This window comes from Ipomoea nil, unplaced genomic scaffold, assembly GCF_001879475.1.
Source record: "Ipomoea nil cultivar Tokyo-kokei standard unplaced genomic scaffold, Asagao_1.1 scaffold2144, whole genome shotgun sequence".
NCBI classification, from domain to species: domain Eukaryota; kingdom Viridiplantae; phylum Streptophyta; class Magnoliopsida; order Solanales; family Convolvulaceae; genus Ipomoea; species Ipomoea nil.
The window spans coordinates 470,574-492,530 of NW_017618572.1; the positions used below are offsets into that span (position 1 = coordinate 470,574).

A 21,957-nucleotide genomic window follows, 5' to 3' on the forward strand; every position below is an offset into this window, starting at 1 on the left:
CGTTGTTTGGGGCGTGCTTCCATTTTGTTAGTAAAGATGCTTCCTTGCAGTTGGTAAAGAATTTGTGTCTTTCGGTTTGGAGTTTGTATTCTTTACCTTGTGTGTTCAAACTTGTTCCGTCCACTTTGTGTTCGCTTGGAGTTGCGGTATTGGTGGCGTTCAAAACTTTCGTTATAGGGGGAGTGTCCAATCTCAAGTTGGTTCGGTCACTTTGTACTCACCCGTTGTTCGTGGGATTGGTGGCGTTCAGCTTTCGTTTCAAGGGAATGTCCTGAATGATTTAGTTATTTTGAGTTATCACTTATTTGTGTAACAAGTTGGACATGATTAAAATCTATTCTCCAACTTAAGGGGAGTGTTATGAAATATAGATATAATATTTGAAATCTCTATAGATTAGGCAGTCTTAGAGATTTTGGTAAGTAAGACATATATATAAACTTTTTTTTTTTATTCTTCCATCTCCTATTTATAAAACTTTGTATTCTTTATTCTATATGGCAATCTGACATAATATACCACCGCACGTTATAAATTTTCTATTTACTTTCGTAACAAAGGGTAAACTAGTTAACTAGATGAGAAAAAAGAGTGGTATAATAATAATCTTTCAAAAAAAAAAAAAACAATTAAAAATCCTGTGCTGGCCAGACAGTGAAAACTACTAGTAAACACCCAACACATCATCATCTCTGTGTGTCCACTCTCTTTTTGCTTCACATGCACTCACCCCATTAACATCTTTGAGTGCCAAGACAAATCCTCATTTTGGATTTCAGCCTTCAAGATACCCTTCCCACCACCCACCCCCCACCTCCCAACCACCCCCCCCCCCCCTCTTCTGTCTCTCTCTTTTTCTGGTCCTCCAGAACTCTTCCCTGGATATGATATGATCCATCTCTCTGCAAACTAAATCCAACCGTTGGATTCCCCCACCCCACCCCCTCCCCTTGTTCTCTTCTGCTCAAATAATGTAGACATACATACATGACAAATTTACACTCTCTTCTTCTTGTGGGTTATCATAATTGCTCTGTTTTCCATGGCTTCTGCAACCCAAATCTTTGAAGAAGACGGCGAGGGAGACGGAGGAACCAATGAATTCAGACGGCAAGAGATTCAAGCCGCCATTTCTAAAGCGGTGGAGCTCAGGGCTCTTCACGCCGCTCTGGTGCAGGGTAACAGCCCTGGAAATCTCAGATTCTCTTCTGCTTCCCCTGTTTCTCACCATCTTCATCCCCAGCTCTCTGCCCAAGATTACCCTGTTTTCACACCAGTAAGAAATCCCCTTATTTTTTTCTCTTCTTTTTACTTTTTTCTTTTCCTGCTTTATTTAATTTAATTTTTTTTTACTCTCTTTACAAACCAAGATTTTTTGCATAAAATAAGATAAAGTTGCAATTAATTTTGCAATTACTAAAATGGTCCCCAACTATTCATAATTTTACCATTTTAATTCTTGATTTTTAACTTCATTCAATAATATCATTAATTATCAAATTTATACTTATTTTAGTCCTTTTTTTTTTATAATACTTATTTATTTTAGTCTTTAAGATACTAAAATAGGTAAAATTTTGAATGAAATAGTACCTTAAAAAAGAGTACAATAGGTATAAAATTGATAAACGAGAGATGAAATTGAAAGTCAAAAAACAAAATAGTGAAATCCCTGTAGTTAAGGGACAGTTCAGTAATTTACAAATGTAGCGATAATATAGTGCTGTCAATTCTTTAATAAGTGCCTTACTTGTTAATTATAATTGGCTTTATTTGGTTGAAAAAGAAAAGTTAACTGTACCAAATAATTGTTATTATATGAAATGACATACGACATGATTATTTATATTTATTGATTATTTATAAATTGGTTATACGACATAATTATTTATATTTATTAGTTATCTATAAATTGGTTAATTTTATTACGAATTAATTAACGAGCACACAAGAAAGAAAATTTGTACAGATAGCAATTATTTTATTTAAATATTTTATTCTTTCATTATTACTCCGTAGTATAAATATAAATCTCCATTATTATTTATTAGGGAAATTATTATTAAGTTCAATTCAATGAATGAAGCAATAATGCATCTTTTCAAGTGCTTACTTTTGTTTGGTTATTAATAGGCATTTGCTTTTTATTAGCTTTCTCTTTATCATATATATATATATACACACACACACACAATAATCCATGTAGATATAGTACGCTCATCATGTGGCTCAGTGGCTATGTGCTAAAAAAGCCTAACTTTTTTAGTTTCAATGTACCTAAAGTAGTGGATTTGGTACAATTTCAATTTGTTTTTACTGTTTTTATTTTTATTTTTAAATACTTAGGTGATCCCTTGTAGATATAGTTTTTACTGTTCTTGATATTAAAAAGAGAGAGAGAGAGATGTTTTTCTTAATATTTATCTCATGATAGGGCAGTATATATATAAGAATTTTCTATGATTTCGATAGTACCTGACAATATTATACTTAATTGTACAAGATATACCCAAAATAATCATATGGGTTTTGTTTTTTTTTTTTTTTTTTTTTTTTTTTTTTTTTGGATTTTCTATGACATATGACCAATATAATTTTTTTTTTCTGGGATTTTCTATAATATTGATTGTACTTGATAGTATATTATCCTTAATTGTGTAAGATAATATTAGCACCCGTGCCTAAGTAAATACAATTAGGTCCGTTTTATGGAGTTTTGAGATTTTCTATTATATTTATAGTACTCAATAATATTAACACCAATGATAATAGTACTCATTACAACTACATATAGGATACATGATTATATTGAATATTATAAACACCATAAAAAAAATTAAATTTTTTATATTCAATTAATTAACCGAGCTCATCCAAAAAGAATTTGTTTGGTAATCAAATAAGAAAAGTGAATATACTAATATTAGGACTTGAATCTATAAAAGAATACAAGCAATTAATGTGCCATTATGATTGCTGGAATAATTGCATTCAAACTCTTTGCTATTGGTTGAGTTCTTCCTTAAAATAATGAAGCTTAAACATGAAGTCCGGTTCTGAATATTTTAAGTGCCCAGCTTTATAAGTTTTCTTTAGAAAAAGGCCAAAACATTAAGAAATGAGTTAATTCATTTTTGGTCCTAAATTTATAGGTGTCAGTTTACTTTTAGTCACTTTTTATTGTTTTTTTCAATACAGCCCTGTTTAGTCTTAGTATTATTGTGACATGATCAGTCTTAGTATTATTGTGACATGATCATTTTTGGTCATCCGTCAACAAAATCGTTTAGTCTATTCAGTTCTAAGTGTTAATTTTTTTCTTTTGTTGATTTTATAGTAGTAGATTAATAAGTGTCAATCCACTTTTAGTCATTTTTTCGAAACATCCCGTTTGGTCGTAGTATTATTGTGACATGACAATGTTTGTTCACGATCCACAATGTGGGACTTTGACAGAGTTATGAAGATGAGCCATTGCCAGGGTACAAGCAACTGCAGCTAGAAAATCAAAACTATTCTGAACTTTGGGATGACTATAACCTTGGAGGAGGGGGAAGTGGAAGTGGAACCGAATCGGTTTTAATGGATTATCGAAAGACAAATGCGTCTCTAAGAAAGGCAGTGGCTGCTGCAACATATGGCAACATAGAATCGCCACACGTTTGTCCAGCCGAGGACCAGAAATCTGTAACGGGTTCCTGTACTGACCAGATCACAGTCCTTAGAGCCTCCCCGGGACCTGAATTTAGCAGGTCGAGAAGAAACAGTATGGGGGACTTTAAATCACTATCGTCTTGTAACAAGTGCAAGCCCGCGATTATTAGCACTGAGAGCGATGCAGCTAGCAAGATCGGGAAGAGCTCTAACCTCGTTGTGCCACTCTCGGATTTACACTCTTCTGTTCAATCGCAACCTAAGACCAAAGGGTTGAACTTTTCTTGGTTGTTTCCTAAACTGAAAAAGAAAAACAAGAACGAATGCTCGCCAATCAGGACAGAATCCGAGGATGTTTCTCAAGTCTATAATATTGAAGCGTTGAAGAAAGAGCTTATGGAAGCGAACGAGAGTAGAGATGGAGCGTTAATGGAAGTTGCAGAAATGAAGTCTTCTATAGGGGAGCTAAGGCAAAAATTGGAGTACTTGGAGAGCTACTGTGAGGAACTGAAGAAGGCTTTAAGGCTAGCAATTCAAGCGAAGGACTCTCAGGTCCCGATGAAGCTTAAAAATCTTCCGAAAAGGGGGAAAGTTGGAGACGGGGAAGGGGAAAACTCGATGCCCGTTAGTGAAGACGTAATGTTGGAGGGGTTCTTGCAGATTGTATCCGAGGCGAGACTATCAGTGAAGCAATTCTGCAAAACTCTTATAAGGCAGGTCGAAGAAACCGACACTTCTTTAACCGACAACCTCAACCTTCTGCTCCAACCGTATAAACTAACCCTCAATTCGAAATACTCAAAGGCAGTGTTATACCATTTGGAAGCCATCATAAACCAGTCACTCTATCAGGACTTTGAGAATTGCGTTTTCCAGAAGAACGGCTCGCCAAAGCACTTGGACCCCGAACAAGACCGCCAAGCACAATTCTCGTCTTTCGTTGCCTTGAGGAACCTAAGCTGGAACGAAGTGTTACGAAAGGGGACTAAGTATTACAGCGAAGAGTTCAGCAAGTTCTGTGACCAGAAAATGAGTTACATAATCACGACTCTTAATTGGAATAGGCCATGGCCCGAGCAGCTTCTCCAAGCGTTCTTCGTCTCGGCTAAATGCATCTGGCTGCTGCATTTGCTAGCGTTTTCGTTCTATCCGCCTTTGGTAATCCTGAGGATCGAAGAGAATAGACCTTTCGATTCTCATTTCATGGAGGATATTTTCGCGGATAGGCAAAGATCGCAAGGTCCGAGCCAGGTAAAGGTCATGGTCATGCCCGGGTTTTATGTGCAGGATAGAGTACTTAGGTGTAAGGTCATTTGTAGGTACAAATCTGCAGCCTGAACTATATTAAAAATTGTACTTTTAGAGTTATTATTTACACTTTGTGATGAAGAATGTGACACTCTTGCACATTAGACACAACATTGCTAGATTGGTGGTTGAATTGGTAGGTAATCTAACCTGTAGTAGTTTAATCTGATGTTTTTTTTGTGGATGATTGTTGAATAAATGATGGCTTTTGGATTGTGCAATGGCTTTTTCCACATTATTATTTATGTTTATCAGAACATTATCTCTCACGGTGACTTAAAAAGCTCAATAGTTAGGAGAATCAGTGTTTGATGTCTACAAAAACTCACCAGGAGCTAGCGGTTTAGAACCGGAACACAAACCGTTCCGGATTTAGTTCGGAACTGGACGGTTCCAGTTCCAACCCATTAAAAAAATTAAAATTTAACTACTATTTGATTAAAGTTTAAACTCAATTAGAACCATCTATTCCGAAATTTCAATTTGCCATTTTTTGAACTCGAAAACTGCCAGTTCAGAACTATAACCAAATTATGGTCAGCCAAGACTCCGAGAGTTTATCATATGTCGGTCCTATATCTTTAACCGCAACTAGGAACTAATTGAGTTGTTCATGAGGGCCACAACTTTTTTTTGTGAAAGTGAACACATGCCAGTTATGCTATGGAACCGTGTCCACCTTGCAAGGTGGACACGGTTCCATGTTCATAATTACTGAACTATATGTTCATAATTATGAACAGTTTTAGAATCGTGTCCACCATAATTATGAACAGTTTCGTATCTACCATAATTATGAACAGTATCGTGTCCACCTTACAAGAATTCTATTACATGTACTCCCAAATTATTCTTTTGATAAGCTATTTCTTTCCATGTGATTCCGAATAAAAATTGAGAATATAAAATGTAAAAGTTGAGAATATAAAATTTAAAAGTTTCAGTAGGTTGAGAAAGTATATGAACAGATACTACAATGTAATAGAACCAGTAATTTTCAAAAAAAAAAAAAATATAAAAGTTGAGAATATAAAGTGAAAGTACAGATAATATTTTTATATACAATTCTGTACCTTTTTCTTAATCTTATCTTAAATATACTTACAAAAGAATTAATTTTACAACAAATGTATTATTATCTTCCAATCTCTGCTCTTTCCTTCATCATCTCAGCAGCTTTCAGGAACTCCTCCATGGCTATGACAGAACTCCCTTTGTAACCTTCTTCATCTCTACCAGCATTCCTAATAATCTCTTTAACCTCCATAGCTTTTCTTCTGATTTCTTTCCCTTTCTCATTCTCCCCCATAACCAACTCTATCTTCTCCACTATATCACCCCATCTCACCTCAAAATTAGTCCCTCTGGCCACCTCCACACAAACCCCAACTTCTTCTCCCAAGAATTTCGCATTGAAAAACTGCTCCGCCGCCATCGGCCAACCTATCAGCGCCACCCCGTTGCAGAGCGATTCCAGGACGGAATTCCATCCGCAATGGCTTAAAAATGCGCCAATGGAGGAATGTGCGAGGATCTCCACCTGAGGCGCCCAGTTTAGAACTATTAGCCCTCTTTCGCCGGCGTTAACGCGTCCGATGAACCCCTCCGGCAGCCATTCCTCGGGGATAAACTCGGCGGCGGGATCGAATCCCAGCGGCGGCCGGATTACCCATATGAAGTTTCTGTCGGTGGAATCTAAGGCTTTTGCCAGTTGCATCATTTGGGTTGCGGAGATTGTGCTCTGGGAACCAAAAGATATGTAAAGTACAGAGCTTTCCGGCTTTTTGTCAAGCCATTTTTTGCATTCTTCCGGGGAAATCCCAAATTCTTTGCCGGCCCTGACTTCCGATAGTAATATTGGTCCGATCGCCCAAACCGGGATGTTTAATTTTCGCCGGAAATACACTAACCCGTTATTTTCCAGCTCTGCTACGGTGTTAAACAAGAACCCATTTGAATCCGCCCATGTCGGAAGATTTTTCCGCTGGAAAACGGAGAAACGGTCGGCGCCGTTTGCCACGGCTAAGCTCGGAGATAACTGAGTGACGTGAAAAACTCCGGCTTCGGGGAAATCGGGAAGCGTGAACTCCACCTTATCGGAATCTCTGTGAGGAAGACTAAGCCACATGGAGTAGAAACAAGCCAAACCAAACCCGCCGGCGCCGCCGCTGAAAATAGCGTGGAAGATTCCGAACTCGCGCACCACGGCGGCCGTCCACCCGAAAAAGAAGTCGGCGACGACGCAGAGCGGCCGGAGCCCCCCCTGAATCACATCGGATATTAATTTTCTGAAGGCGGGCTCGAGGGAAGGGGAGAGTTCGAGGAGGCGTAGCCCGACGTCGTAGGGGAGAACGTCGGCGGTCTCGGCGTCCGGCGGGAGGCCGTGCTGGGCCCCATCGAAGGGTACTTCGAGAAGGCGAATGGAGGAGTATTTCGGCGGGAGAGATGATCGGAGTTTCTTGATGTTCAAAGGGGTGTTAACTAAGATTATATTGTAAGAACCCTTTTCTGCAATTGTGAAAGATAAGGCTAAGAAGGGTGTTATATGGGCTTGCGCCATGAAAGGGAAGAGAATTATGGTTTCCCTTTGCGCTCCCATTAGCAGATGGCGATCGGATTCGTTGCAGAGAGGAAGAGAAGAAGTGTTGTAGAACAGTGTCCGGATAAGAGTTATGGTAGTAGTATTGCATTATGAATATGGGGTCAGCTGTTGTCCTTTTCTTTGATGAATTCTCTATTGAAATGAAATCGAATGGAGAACAAATTTCTAGAATATTCGTCAGTCCATTCTAGAATAAGTCTTTTGGCAAAAACTTGGGCAAATTATGCCCGGGAAACGTGAATGGTGAAACGGGTTCAAACGGTCTAGTTTTTACGTGAAAAAAAAAAAATTCGCTAATCTGGTGTTAACGGCGCATTTGGTCAGATTATAAATTTTATATTATGAGATTATGAATGTACTGTAAATTCATAATCTCATAACAGAAAATTTATAATCGCATAAAAGAAAAATATTTATTAAATTATGAATTTTCTGTAATGAGATTATGAATTTACAGCTATGTAATTATGAATTTTCTGTAAATTCATAATCTCATAACAGAAAATTCATAATTTCATAACTGCACATTCATAAATCCATGCAATTATGAATGTGCAGTTATGAAATTATGAATTTTCTTTTTATGAGATTATGTTGAAGAAGTTTGCGCGAAGAGGAAGTGAAATTGCAAAATGTGAAAGTGAAGAAGAAAAGTCACGCGATTAATTAAAAAAAAAAAAATAACGGTGTACTGTTACCGTTGGGACCGTGTTCACCATGGATGGTGAACACGGTTCCATGGCATAACGATCCAAAAACTTGTCCGACCCTGTGACCGGTTGGGTCAAGAGGAAAATTTAATACTTCAAAATAATATTGATCAAAAATAGGTTGAGAAAGTAGTTACGAACACATACTACATTGTAATAGAGCAAGTAGCATTTAAAAAAAATATTGATCAAAAATAAAATGTTAATTACTGTGAAAATGTAATATTTTTAAACGAAAATATAATATTTTTAAACGAAAATATAATATTTTTATATTTTAATTTAAGTTTTACTCCGTATATTTTATCTTATAAATATTACATTTTCTCTATAAGTAACAAATACTTGCCTACATTACTTATAAGGAAAATTGTAATACTTTTGATGAGAAAAGTAATACTTTTACATTATTATATTTTTTCTTCAAAAGTATTACACTTTCTTTAAGAATTAATTCCACAAGAGGTCCCTTAACTTTGGTGACAATTTCAAATTTAGTCCTAGATTATTGTTTTTGTCATTTAACATCATAGGCTATTTTTTGGACACTTTTAATTCTTCTAACTAATGACTTTTTCTATTTTTAGTAAGGGTATTTCTGTCTTTTTTATATTTTTATTTTGTTATTTTTTCTATTTGAACATGTTTAATTGGTTTAGAACTTTAGGTAACCTCTGATTTTTAGTAACCATATTTTTCAATCTATTTTAGTAACGTCCTAAACCAATTAGGTTGTTGATTCCAGATTAGGATTTCAGTAAGGGCATGTTCGGTTCATGGAAAATGTTTTCCTTGAATTTGAAGAAAACTGGATTTTCCTTTGTTTGGTTCATGGAAAACATTTTCCTCAAAAATGAGGAAAACATTTTCCATGGTCCCCTTGGTATTTTGTTTTTCATGGAAAAAAAGTAGAAAAATTATGCCCTCACCAACTTTCCTTAATTACCATAATTATTATTGTTGATATTATTATGTAGGGGTATAATTGTCTTTATACTCACTATTCCTTACAATTCCAAACTCAACCAAACAATGGAATCGATATTTCCAGTAATTTATTTTCCACCAACTAAACAATGTAATTAATCTTCATGGTAATTTCTTTTCCATGGAATTTCAATTTCATTTCCCCTCAAATATTTTCCGCGAACAAAACGAGGCCTAATTGATTGATTACACAGTTCAGAACATAGAAATATATACAAGAGGAAAAGATATATATACAAGAGGAAAAGATGTACTAGAACTAGGAGTACAAGAGCCTTAACATGGAGAGTACGTGAAATTAGCTTATTGTGATAACATCAAAATTTTACTATTTTACAACTAAATTCCATAGTATTTATCATGTTATTGAAGGTGGTTCACGATGCGTAACGAGGAGACGCGGGGGATTCCTATTTCGACTTTATAGTAGATGATATTAGAGTTATTACAGCTTCTATTGATAATGTGCAGTTCTGTTTTGTTAAGCACTCAGCGAACCAGGTAGCCCACTTGTTAGTCAGGGAATTTAATTGGTTCCTCGTCTGATCGCGAAGTTTGGTTTAATATTCCTCATTTGTTTATTGTAAGTTCGTTTTTTGTTTTTTTTTTTTTAATTGTAAGTTCATTGATTTCTGATAATGAAGTATAGTTTCTTTGTTAAAAAAAAAATACATACTCCAGTACGTATTATATGGTTAGCATGCTTGTGCAAAAAAAAATATTATAGAAACACAAAATTTTTCAAAATAACTCCACAATTATAGCTTAAATATCCATTACATCCCAAGTGAATATAATGCATTACATTCACATATTATACTAATACAAAGAAACTTTTTTTTTTTTAATCAAAATACTCCGTATTAAACATGAGACAATACTAGAACATTAAACATATGAAACACGCGCCCATACCAAAATGGAGTTAAACTTATTATCTAAAAACTGAAAATATGCAATCCTCCAAGACTTCACAAGAAGTAAAGATCCACAGGTCACCCAAAAGCCCACTGCAAATCCTATAGCCATGCTAACATAAAACCAGTCCACTTCAGAATCATCATCTCCTTTATTTTCATGCTTAGAAATTTGACCACCATCAACACTACAATTCTTTGGGAGTGGAAGTCCGCAAAGGTTGTTGCCAATGTAACACGAAGCATTAAAGCCTTGAAGCTGAGTCCCCGAAGGTATCTTTCCAGATAGGTTGTTATAAGCCAAGTCCAAAACACCTAAAGTTGAAAAGCTTGAGAAACTCGAAGGAATTTCACCTGAAAGCTTATTTTTAGAAAGATCAAGCGATTCCAACAGCTTCATGTTTCCCATTTCCTTAGGGATATTTCCTCTCAAGTTGTTTCTTGATAAATTCAACGACCTCAATCTCACAAGATTGGTCAATTCAGTTGGAATTTCTCCTGAAAAATTATTACTTGAAAGATCCAAGCAAGCAAACAACACTAGAGTGGTGATATCATAGTTGTACTATTGTCCTTTTGTTGTCACTAAAGCACTTTCATGATAAATCTCAAAAACAATTGAAGAAGGCATCTTTTCATTCTCGTTGTAGTCAATATTGTTGATCATTGAACTGAGATTACGAAAGCACATAGGTATACCACCAAAGAAGTTATTATCAGCAAGGTCAAGCAAGTGAAGAAATGAGAGATGACAAATATTTGGAGGCAATTCACCAAAAAAATGGTTTGATCGGAGCCTAAGGATTGCCAAATATGATAAACTAGTCCCTAGCCATGTTGGGATCTTCCCGGTGAATACATTTTCACTCAAATCAAGTTTCAACAAAATGGTACACTTCTGCAATGATGGAGGAAAATCTCCAGAAAACATGTTCTTATGTGCGTCCAAAGATCTCAACATGTTCAAAAGCCTAGTGGAATTTGGCATGCTTCCAATCAGTTGGTTTTCCTTCACATTTATGACTTCTAAATTTGGCCAATGCATCCAACAATCAGGAATTTCTCCAGATAACTCATTTCCTCCCAAAAGGAGTATTTGAAGTTCATATGATACATTTTGTGCATGGCATAAAAAGGAAGAGACATCTCTAGAGAAGAAATTATTTGATAGGTCTAACTCAACCATGTTGACAGGGAGACGAGGTAAGGGTCCACTAAACTGGTTAGAGCCCAAGTACACACGTAATTGTGCGTTATCTTTAGGTAATCGAAATAAGGTATTTCGAACATCACCTCGCAATTGGTTGTGTGAAACATCAATTGTTTCCAAACTGGAAGAAAAATTCCAAAACCAAGTTGGAATCTCATCCTCTATTTGAGCATTAGGTATTGCCAGAAGAGAAATGTGATTTTGAGATTGTAGACAAGCAGGAAATCCAGGACCTAAATTCCAACCAGTTAATTCAAGCTCATCAAGTTGGAAGGGAGGTATCCAATTTGGACTGACATTCAAGGTTAATCTATTTCCATATGCAACTAAAAATTTTAATTTTGTGAGATTGACAAAGTGACTTTCCGTCACTATTCCTTCCAACATGTTATTAAGAAAACCCAATTCTTTCAATGAAGATAAAAACCCTATACTCTCAGGAAGATGGCCATAGAACATGTTTTGTGAAAAATGAATACCGGTTAACTTTTTGAGTTTCCCAATTTCCTTTGGTATCTCTCCCGTAAACATATTGTAAGATATGTCAAGGTAAGACAGAGAAGTCAAGTTGGAAATGGATTTGGAAATGATTCCTTGAAATTTGTTAGAATGCATATCAAGAAATTTTAGATTTGTGCAATGGTAAACTGAATATGGTATGTGAGAATTCAAGGAGTTTTGAGAAACATCTAAGAATTCAAGAGAAGTCATGTTCCAACGGCCATTTGGTAGAGGACCTTGAAATCGATTACTACATAGGTTCAAAGATTTCAAGTTACTAAGACCAAACAATTGACTTGGTATTGAGCCATTCATTTCACTAAAACCAATGTCAAGACTCCTAAGAGATGTCAAGTTCCAACGATCATTAGGAAATGGACCTAGAAAACCACTGTTTGATAAATCAAGAGAAACAAGGTTATTTAGATTGAATATTCATCTAGGAATAACAGAATTGACGTCTCTATTCTCGGAAAGATCAAGTACTTGAAGTGAAGAGCTGATGTTAAGATGTAATGGATGAGGAAATCTAATTAGAAGATTACAATCACCCAAATAAAGCTCACGTAGGGAAGGAAGTGTGCCAATTACCTCTTGCCAATTATGAGCCATGCTGAGATTTACAAGACTCAAGTCCAAATACTCTAGATTTGAAAGATTTGATAACCAATCAAGAGTATCAACATACCCAGAGTTTTCCAGACGTAAAGTGTGCAAACTTGAAAGATTTCCAAGTTGCCGGGGAATGATTCCATGAAAACCAGAGAAGGATAGATCAAGATATTGCAAGTTCGCAAAAGATCCAACGAAACTAGGGATGTGAGACAATTCAAAATAATAAAAGAGTTTACTAAGATCAAGGTGACGTAACTGTTTTAATTCAAGCAAACACGAACTAAGTTTACCTCCTTGAGAAGAATAATCAACTGTGTGATTAGGTATTGGACTGAGTTCAATCACATGCCCAGTTACATTATCGCACACAACACCCGCCCATTCACTACAACAATCTGTTGTATTATCCCAATTCGTTGGAATTTTTGACTCATTCTTGAAGCACAACAACGCTTGCTTCTCCTCCTCCTTGCAAACCCCAACACTGTAGATTTTGCCAGAAATGCACAGCTCCATAACTACAAAGGTGAAGAAGATGATGACCAAAAAGTGATCAATTCGATGTGGAGATGTCCACATTATGAGAAAACTTTTTGTTTTTTGTACTTTAAAAAAGGGAAAAGATACAACACTCTCAATGTTGAATTGGTTTACCTTGAGAATAATGGTGCGTAGGTATATATGCACACATCATATGCCAAGACTTTTCCTACCCAAATTCTACACAACATTATTCACTCCTCTGCCTACCCAATAAATACATGCATTCACTCCTCTTTTTCCTTTACCCAAAACCCGAACACTATTAAAGTATTAATTAATTGCCACAACTCCCAACTACTTCTCTATCCACTATTTATTCTCTCTTCATTCTTCATAAATGATCATACCAAAAAAAAAAAAAAAAAATCTTCTCCTCATGATTCTTCATAAATTCTTTCTTCATATTTTTTTTTTACCTTCAACAATAGTGTTTTTCTAAAATCCACTTCCAACCTCTTAATCTACTTTCCTTTCCCAAGTGATCGGAGTTTCATCAAGAAATAACAACAAAAATTGGGAGTGAGTGACGGTGACCGGCGACCAACGTACAGCGAAAAAAATTAGTGTAGTTGTTTTTTGGTCAACCTGTGAAAAAATGATAATATTTTTGTAGCTTTGTAATCATCATAATCATTAATTTAAATTTTCCAATGTACTATTAATTATTTAATTAGTGTTTAAGGTTTAGTTAAAATAAAATATTCTACAAGGCAATTAGAAATTTTTAGGTTGTTTGGAGAGTTATGATAGTATTTGTGCGCATATATATATATATATATATATATATATATATATATATATATATATATATATATATATATATATATATATATAGGGTTGCATTCACATGCAAACACCCTTAAAATACAAATATGTGGACATATACCGTGCACACACCTATATGCGGGTATGCACATATCCGTGGACGACAATGCACACATTCAATGTTGTCTGCATGTGTGAATCCACAGTATTTGGGCCGGCGTGCACACGTCCATGAATAACAGTGCACACAGGCGGGCAACACACAAAATCATAAAAACTAATCACAAACTTAGATACCCAACATCCAACGATCCAGAAATGTCCACACGTTTGTATTTTAAGCCCTGATTTTACATGAATGTAATTATATATATATATATATATATATATATATATATATATATATATATATATATATATATCAGTTCCCGTGCAAAGACTCTCCAAAAGATGGGGTGAGATCTGAGCCGTTGATCTAATCTAGATCAACGACTCAAATCAATAAAAATTAGTTTTTTTTTAAAAAACGTATTTTCTGCCTACATGCATGCAAATAATCAACTGTCTCAAAATGATGCACCTTAGGATATAAAACCTTTAAGTTATAAAACAATGCACCTTAAGCTATAAAACAACACACCTAAGTTTAAACTGATGTACCTTAAACTAGAAAAAGTGACGCACCTTAAGCTTTAAACATACGCACCTTATGCTATAAAACTACGCACCTTAAGCTATAAAACAATGTACCTTAAGTTTTAAAGTGATGTACCTTAAACTAGAAAAGTGACGCACCTTAAGTTTTAAACAAATGCACCTTAAGTTATAAAACAACGCACCTTAAGTTTTAAAGTGATGCACCTTAGGCTAGAAAGTGGCGCATCTTAAGCTATAAAACAATGCACCTTAAACTATAAAACAATACACCTTAACCTTAAAACTTAAGCACCTTAAGTTTTAAACTAATGTACTTTAAGTTAGAAAGTGACGCACCTTAAATATTAAACATAGCACCTTAATTGAGCTATAAAATTATGCACTTTAAATTTTAAACGTATATAAAAATACCATAATGTCACCACGTTTTTTAAATTTCTTTCAATCTGGATTGTTGATCTTAGCTAGATCAAGGGTTGAGATTAAACCCCATATTTCACATGTAACTTATTACTCCACATGATCCTATATGTGTGTGTAAGCAATAATTGCATAGCATTGTGAGTGTGAGTACAGTGAGAGTGTGTGTGTGTGTGTGAAGGAAGCAATAACTGCATAGCATTGTGAAAATCAACGGCGGAACGTTACGTAAAGAGAGAAACCGGAGTATTTATACCCCGTATTAAAATTAAATTTGGTAGGTCCAATTAATGTTGTTCTATTAATCCACACCATTCTAAACCAATCACAAGTTGTATGGACCATATTTTGTATACTGTAAAATAATATATATTCAGTATAACAATAATGTACATTCAGAACAAAAATAATGTACATTGTTTTCAGGGGATGTACATTATTTTTATACTGAATGTACATTACATTATATTATATAATGTACATTCAGTACAAAAATAATGTACATTTAATATATTTAAAATGTATTTTTTGTTATGGAGTTAATTCCAGCAATGGTCCTTCGACTATTGCGATTTTCCAAGATTAGTCCTCGTCTTTTAATTTGGACGAATTAGACCCTTGACTATCAGATTTGTTCCACCAATGGTCCTTCCGTTACATATCAGTTTATTAGACGTTAAGTAGAGGGGTACAATAGTCATTTCCTCTTATTTCTTTCTTCCACCAACTCCATTGCTTGAACAAAGGATGAGAAGACAATCAGACGGCGGCGGCACACAAGAGGCACAACGGCTGGTTTCTGCCTCGGTGGAGCCTTGCTGGGCTCTAATGACCAACCCTTGGCGGGTCTGGGCAAACCCACTCTGGCTGTGGCGGAGCTCAGGCGGGCTGAGCATCTGATCTGGAGGCTGCCTTCCAACAAGGCTGAGGATGTGAGATAGAAGTGGAGCGTCGTCAAAGACTGAGAGCTCAGACTCCTCAGAGATAGGGGAGTTTCTCTTTTCAAATCTCCAATTCGTTGTTTGATGGCAGGTTTGATATATCGGGCTGCCCAAATCTCAGTTTGCGGATATGGGTATACGCTCTTCAACTCTCAATTTCCACCACAGAAGCAGCAGACCCAGAAGAGAGGAAGAGGGCAATCCTTTGGACATAGATGTCTCTTCAATTTCTCTATCATTTATTCTACCAGCATTGAGACTGATAATTCGATTCCCGTTTTCGTGAAAGCGCTGACGTCAATTGTTTTTAGTAGAAGGTTGCTGGCCATCTCCGTTTTAGCTGCTTCGCTTCTACCCAGCTGCTCTGAAGCCATTGAAGGAGGAGGAAGAGGGGAGTTGGAACTTGAAAGGTACACCGACCCAAAAGATGGAAGGCGGACTCCAGATCAGCGGCCCAGCCCGCTTGAGCTTCGCCACCGCCACCGCCAGAGTGGGTTTGCCACTATTTATCAAATCTATTTGCATTGATTTCAGACTCATTGCCATGGATTCCTGGCCCACCTTCATTATAGGAGGATGAAGAAAGCAGCAATTGCTACACAGTGTGCATGGAGGATGAAAATTGCAAAAAGAGAACTGCGCAAACTTAAAATGGTGAGATCTTGTTTTCTAGTATGCCTTTTCTTCCTTCTTCATATTCTCTTTCTTTCATCTCTTTCTTATCAGACCCGCGAGAGGAACGACCCCAGCAAGATTCCACCGAGGCAGAAACCAGCTGTCGTGCCTCTTGTGTGCCGCCGCCACCGTCTGAGTGGCTTCTCGTCCTTTGTTCAAGCTTGACAAAGCAATGGAGTTGGTGGAAGAAAGAAATAAGAGGAAATGACTGTTGTACCCCTCTACTTAACGTCTAACAAATTGATTTGTAACGGAAGGACTATTAGTGGAACAAATCTGATAGTCAAGGGTCTAATTCGTCCAAATTAAAAGACGAGGATTAATTTTGGAAAATTGCAATAGTCGGAGGACCATTGCTGGAATTAACTCTTTTGTTATGGTTCACATAACACTGTGTAGACCATGATCTACACAATAATTTGCCATTGTCCACTTCTCACACAATATATATATATATATATATATATATATATATATATATATATATATATATATATATATATATATATAGCCATGGCATTAAACTAGGCCCAATACCAAAATCAACATAAATTGTTCCAAAACGATGAGAAAGTGAATATAATATGATTCTTATACTTAAAGTTATAAGTTTGATTTTTTTTTTTTTAGTTGAGTTTGTTTTATAGGATTTTGATTTCGATTTTCCTAATGTGATTTACCGGCCTCTCTTGTATGATTGGTGGATCAGTACACAAGAACATAATTAATCTCGTGCGTTTGTCGCATCGGGTCGAGTTCACAGAAAACACTATAATATATGCAATTTGAAATCCTCACCACAATAGCAATTAAACTAGAGATTGCTACATTAGCACTATAGTCCCAATTGACCATCCAACCACACTAACTAGCCAGTTAGAGAGCACTACATCATCGGATCAAAGTGTGGAAGCGTACGGGATGAGCGATTTCATATTTTTAATTTTTATCACAAGAGAGCACTGCATCAATATACTTACAATACGTCATCGTGACGCGGAGTGAATTTGGCATAAATAGCTTTTCCAATATAAATATCTATCATGTCTACTCTTTTTTCTTTCCTTATTTCTTATACAAGTAATATTTAAATTAAATTTTTTTGTTTAATAGTATTTTTAATGAGACACCGTAAAACAATTTATCTACAATGGGTGCCCTAAAATATGCCCTAACGGGACACCGTAAATTTAATATCATAAAAATTAAATTGATATTAACTAAGATTATATTGTAAGAACCCTTCTCTGAAATTGTGAAAGATAAGGCTAAGAAGGGTGTTATATGGGCTTGTGCCATGAAAGGGAAGAGAATTATGGTTTCCCTTTGTTGAGTTTTTCTGCACTGTGGATGTAAGGTTTGGAACGAAAAAGGAAAACCAAAGGTTCTGTATCGTGTGTAACACACTACCTTAAAAACATTTACGATCAGGGATTGAGTCGCATGCTTTCGACAGGCACAACAGAACGAACTCGTAGGCAATAAAATACTTAGGCTGACAGAATGATTTCGAAAGCAGTAGCAGTAGCGTCTGTACTGTTTCTTGTGTATCTTTAACAACACTTCAGCAGGTATTTATAATATAATGTAGCAAAAGTGTAGCAACATCCCACCTCTCACTACCCACCTTTGTATCGCTATAAAATAGCAGTAGACCAACTCTGCACACTCCTTCATGAAGTTGTGCGGACAAGGTCACTAAAAGATCCACAAAAATAGGGTAAGAAAGTAGTGTTGGGAGCAAAACGTTGACCCCACCACACCGTGTGTCGAGCCGGGATGGACGGCGGCGGCGGCGCGCGCGAGGTTTACCTCCTTTCCCTTCTCATAACACTTCAAACTAACTTAAAAGCCTTGGAGTGTATAAGCAGGGAAATAGGAGGCTATTCTACCAATGTGTGACAACATGGTTAGGCTAAAAGAAGCCTTTCCCTTTAAATGTTCCCAACAATCCCCCACCATGAAAAGGGATTTAGGCTGATGCTGACATTGCCTGAAAACGACCAAAGCAAAGTTTCATCCCAGTGTATAAAACTTGAACTGTCATATAGTGACATTAAGTACTTCTCTACGCGGGAGTGAATTTGATCTTGAACTCATCGAATAGACAATGTTTGAACTTAATGCACTTAATTTGCTTTGGTCGCTTTGAATTATGTGAGGTCATACTCTTGACCCTGAATTATCCCCTGTCAGGTCTATTCCAGTATAGACCTTCAAATCTGTCAAGTCTACCTCAATGTAGACCACCATGATTGGCTACAGAGCATGTGTGTTCCAGACCCATTTCCCTTGATGTATCAAGGATAGCTTTTCTATTTAGGCCCTTCGTGAAAGGATCTGCAACATTCCTTCCAGACCTCACAAAAACCATTGTGATTACCCCATTTATTATCAACTGCCGTACAGACTCATGTCTGACTCTTATGTGTCTACGTTTCCCATTGTAGACATTGTTTTGCGCAACACATATGGCAGTCTGGGAATCACAATGTATGGGAACAGCAGGTGCAGGGCACCCCCACAATGGCACGTCTGCCAAAAGATTTCTCAGCCATTCGGCTTCCTGACTTGCTAGATCTAGTGCTATGAACTCTGATTTCATAGTTGATCTGGCTATACAGGATTGTTTGGTCGACTTCCATGATATCGCGGCTCCACACATAGTGAACACGTATCCACTAGTCGAGCTTACATCATCAGCGTCATTTACCCAGTTTGCATCACAGAACCCTTCGAGCACAGCTGGGTTTCCCTTATAGTTAAGGCCCCAGTCTATCGTGCCTCTTAGATACCGAAGTACCCTTCTCAGTGCATTCCAATGTGAGATACCAGGGTTGTGAGTATACCGATTGAGTTTATTCACAGCAAATGCAAGATCTGGTCTAGTATAGTTCATCAAGAACATTAGACTCTCAATTATCTTTGCATATTCTTCTTGAGACACACTGGCCTCTATGTTCTTTGATAATTTGATGCTGAGATCATAGGGGGTTTTCGCCGGAGTTACATCATAACTCTCAAACCTCTTCAGGAGTTTCTCTGTGTAATGACTTTGGGATAAAAGGTAACATTTCTCAGTTTTTGTAACCTTTGTCCCGAGTATTACATCAGCCTCCCCAAGATCCTTCATATCGGAATTGTCACATAGAGTTCTTTTAGTCTCTTTTATAGCTCTTATACTTGAGCTAAAGATAAGCATGTCATCTACATAGAGACAGATAATTACGATGCTAGACTCTACCTCTTTTGTGTATAAGAAGGCATCTGAGCGGTTAGTGGAATAACCTAGCTCTAACAAAGTTTTATGAAATTTTTCATACCACTGCCTAGGGGCTTGTTTCAAGCCATAAAGAGATCTTTTAAGTCTGCATACCTTTCCTTATTGTCCTGGATCAACACATCCGGGGGGTTGTTCCATGTAGATCTCCTCTTCTAGTTCACCATTGAGAAAAGTTGTTTTTACATCCATTTGATGTACTATCAACCTGTGTAAAGATGCTAAAGCAAATAGAACACGTATGGTAGCTATCTTTGTTACTGGTGAATAGGTATAGAAGTAATCCTCACCGAATTTCTGTGTGAAACCTTTAGCTACCAGCCTGGCTTTAAATCTTTCAATTGAACCATCTGGTCTCAATTTCCTCTTGAAAATCCATTTACAGCCTATGGGTTTACAACCCTTAAGCAAATCCACTATTTCCCACGTATGATTAGACTGTATGGAGTCTAACTCACTTTTGACTGCATCTCTCCATAGAGTAGCGTCTACAGATCGCATAGCTTCTTGAATGGATTTTGGTTCTTCTTCTAACACAAGTTGACATATAAAATGATCACACAGTTCATTTAGATCTTTCAATTCAGTCATATACGTTATGAAGTCAGAGCCAAAGTTTTTCTCAATTCTAGGCCTTTTACTTCTTCTAGGCTCTTCTGAATTATTTGAGAAATCAGGGAAATAAAGATTATGTTGAACTTTATTCGCATCTAGTTCAAGAGCACCCTTCAAGGGAAACACGTGTTCAAAGAAAACTGCATCTCTAGGTTCACATATTGTACGATTTTCTAAACACATAAATCTATAAGCTGCACTATTTTCAGCATACCCAACAAAAACGGCATCTAAGGTTTTAGGTCCCAAGTTGGGCCTTTTAAAGGACGGGAGTCCCACCTTTGGCCAAGCATCCCTACACTTTAAAGTATTTAAGATTGGGCACATGCCCTTTCCACAGTTTATAAGGGGTTTTTTCAAACCCTTTGTGTAAGACCCGGTTTAGAATGTGGTTAGCTGTTAGAATAGCTTCCCCCCACAACGAATCAGAAGCACCAGAACTGATTAGCATGGCGTTTATCATCTCTTTGAGAGTTCTATTTTTTCTTTCTGCTATGCCGTTTTGTTGGGGTGTGTAGGGTGCAGTTACTTCGTGTATAATGCCAGAAGATTCACACAGATCTTTCAGGAAATTTGATTCATACTCTCCTCCTCTATCGGATCTAAGCCTTTTGATCCTTTTTTTTCCAACTGATTTTCTACTTCATTTTTAAAAACAACAAACTTTTGTTCGGCTTCACTTTTTGTTCTCAAAAAGTATAATTTTGTATAACGGGAAAAGTCATCAATAAACGTTATATAGTAACGCTTACCACCTCGACTTTCAGTGGTTTTAAAGTCTGCTAAATCAGTGTGAACCAATTCTAGCAATGATGAAGTACGATGCTTTACAGTTAAAAAGGATGTTCTAGCAAATTTTGCCTCAGCGCATGTTTCACATTGTTCACATGTATCATTAGATAGGTTTGGTAGCATATTCACGTTTTTCAGTCTATTTAAACATTTTTCACCAACATGTCCTAATCTAGCATGCCAAACATTAACTGATACAGCAGTATAAGCAAAAGAAACATTCTTATTATCACGAGCAGTCAAAGAAGATCCAGATACATCAGAGTGATTGTTAACTATAGAGACATCTAGTACAAAAAGACCTCCACGCAGATATCCCTTCCCAATGAACTTCTCACAACGAGTCATAACCAGACGGTTAGACTCAAAACCATCTTAATTCCAGCCTTATTTAGAAGGCCTCCGGAAATGAGGTTTCTTCGAAGGGAAAGGACATAAAGCACATTTTGCAACAGTAAATGTTTTCCAGAACAAAGCAGTAATTCTACTTTTCCTCTACCACTTACCTCGGAAACGCTGGAGTTTCCCATGAAAACTTGTTCTCCACCAGTGATAGGCTCAAAAGTTTTGAATGAAGCTTTGTTGTTGCAAAAATGTCGTGAAGCTCCAGTGTCCACAACCCATTCGTCTGGATTTTCCACCATGTTGGCCTCAGTTACTACTGCAGCTACTAAATCAGCATCTTCTATGTGTTCTCCGTCAGGTTAGCCTGGTTCTTCGGCCTCTCGTTGTTTGGTTTCTGACCATTCTGACTCAAAGACCCTT

The 21,957-nt window shown here is 36.7% G+C and overlaps 3 protein-coding genes across 3 annotated transcripts; 1 reads left to right on the forward strand and 2 right to left on the reverse strand.

Annotated features, from left to right (window-relative positions):
• Positions 1 to 718: 718 nt before the first annotated feature.
• LOC109148821 (IRK-interacting protein) lies at positions 719 to 5,183 on the forward strand. The gene is made up of 2 exons (XM_019296565.1): positions 719 to 1,276; positions 3,457 to 5,183. Exons 1-2 carry the CDS (start codon positions 1,043 to 1,045, stop codon positions 4,990 to 4,992), a joined length of 1,770 nt encoding a protein of 589 aa, XP_019152110.1. The 5' UTR covers positions 719 to 1,042; the 3' UTR covers positions 4,993 to 5,183.
• Positions 5,184 to 6,019: 836 nt separating this feature from the next.
• On the reverse strand, positions 6,020 to 7,664 carry LOC109148822 (UDP-glycosyltransferase 92A1). Its single transcript, XM_019296566.1, has one exon. The coding sequence runs from the start codon at positions 7,559 to 7,561 to the stop codon at positions 6,098 to 6,100; it is 1,464 nt and encodes a 487-aa protein (XP_019152111.1). The 5' UTR covers positions 7,562 to 7,664; the 3' UTR covers positions 6,020 to 6,097.
• A 2,334-nt stretch (positions 7,665 to 9,998) lies between these two features.
• LOC109148823 (probable leucine-rich repeat receptor-like protein kinase At2g33170) lies at positions 9,999 to 12,221 on the reverse strand. Its single transcript, XM_019296567.1, has 2 exons — positions 10,533 to 12,221; positions 9,999 to 10,455 (listed from the first exon to the last, which is right to left on the reverse strand). Exon 1 carries the CDS (start codon positions 12,202 to 12,204, stop codon positions 10,744 to 10,746), a length of 1,461 nt encoding a protein of 486 aa, XP_019152112.1. The 5' UTR covers positions 12,205 to 12,221; the 3' UTR covers positions 9,999 to 10,455; positions 10,533 to 10,743.
• Positions 12,222 to 21,957: the final 9,736 nt, after the last annotated feature.

Coding starts and splice junctions, on each gene's coding strand:
- LOC109148823 (XM_019296567.1), bottom strand. CDS start 12,204: ATGAATGGCTCAATACCAAGTCAATTGTTTGGTCTTAGTAACTTGAAA.
- LOC109148822 (XM_019296566.1), bottom strand. CDS start 7,561: ATGGGAGCGCAAAGGGAAACCATAATTCTCTTCCCTTTCATGGCGCAA.
- LOC109148821 (XM_019296565.1), top strand. CDS start 1,043: ATGGCTTCTGCAACCCAAATCTTTGAAGAAGACGGCGAGGGAGACGGA. Junction 1,277..3,456: donor ATTACCCTGTTTTCACACCA/GTAAGAAATCCC, acceptor GGACTTTGACAG/AGTTATGAAGATGAGCCATT.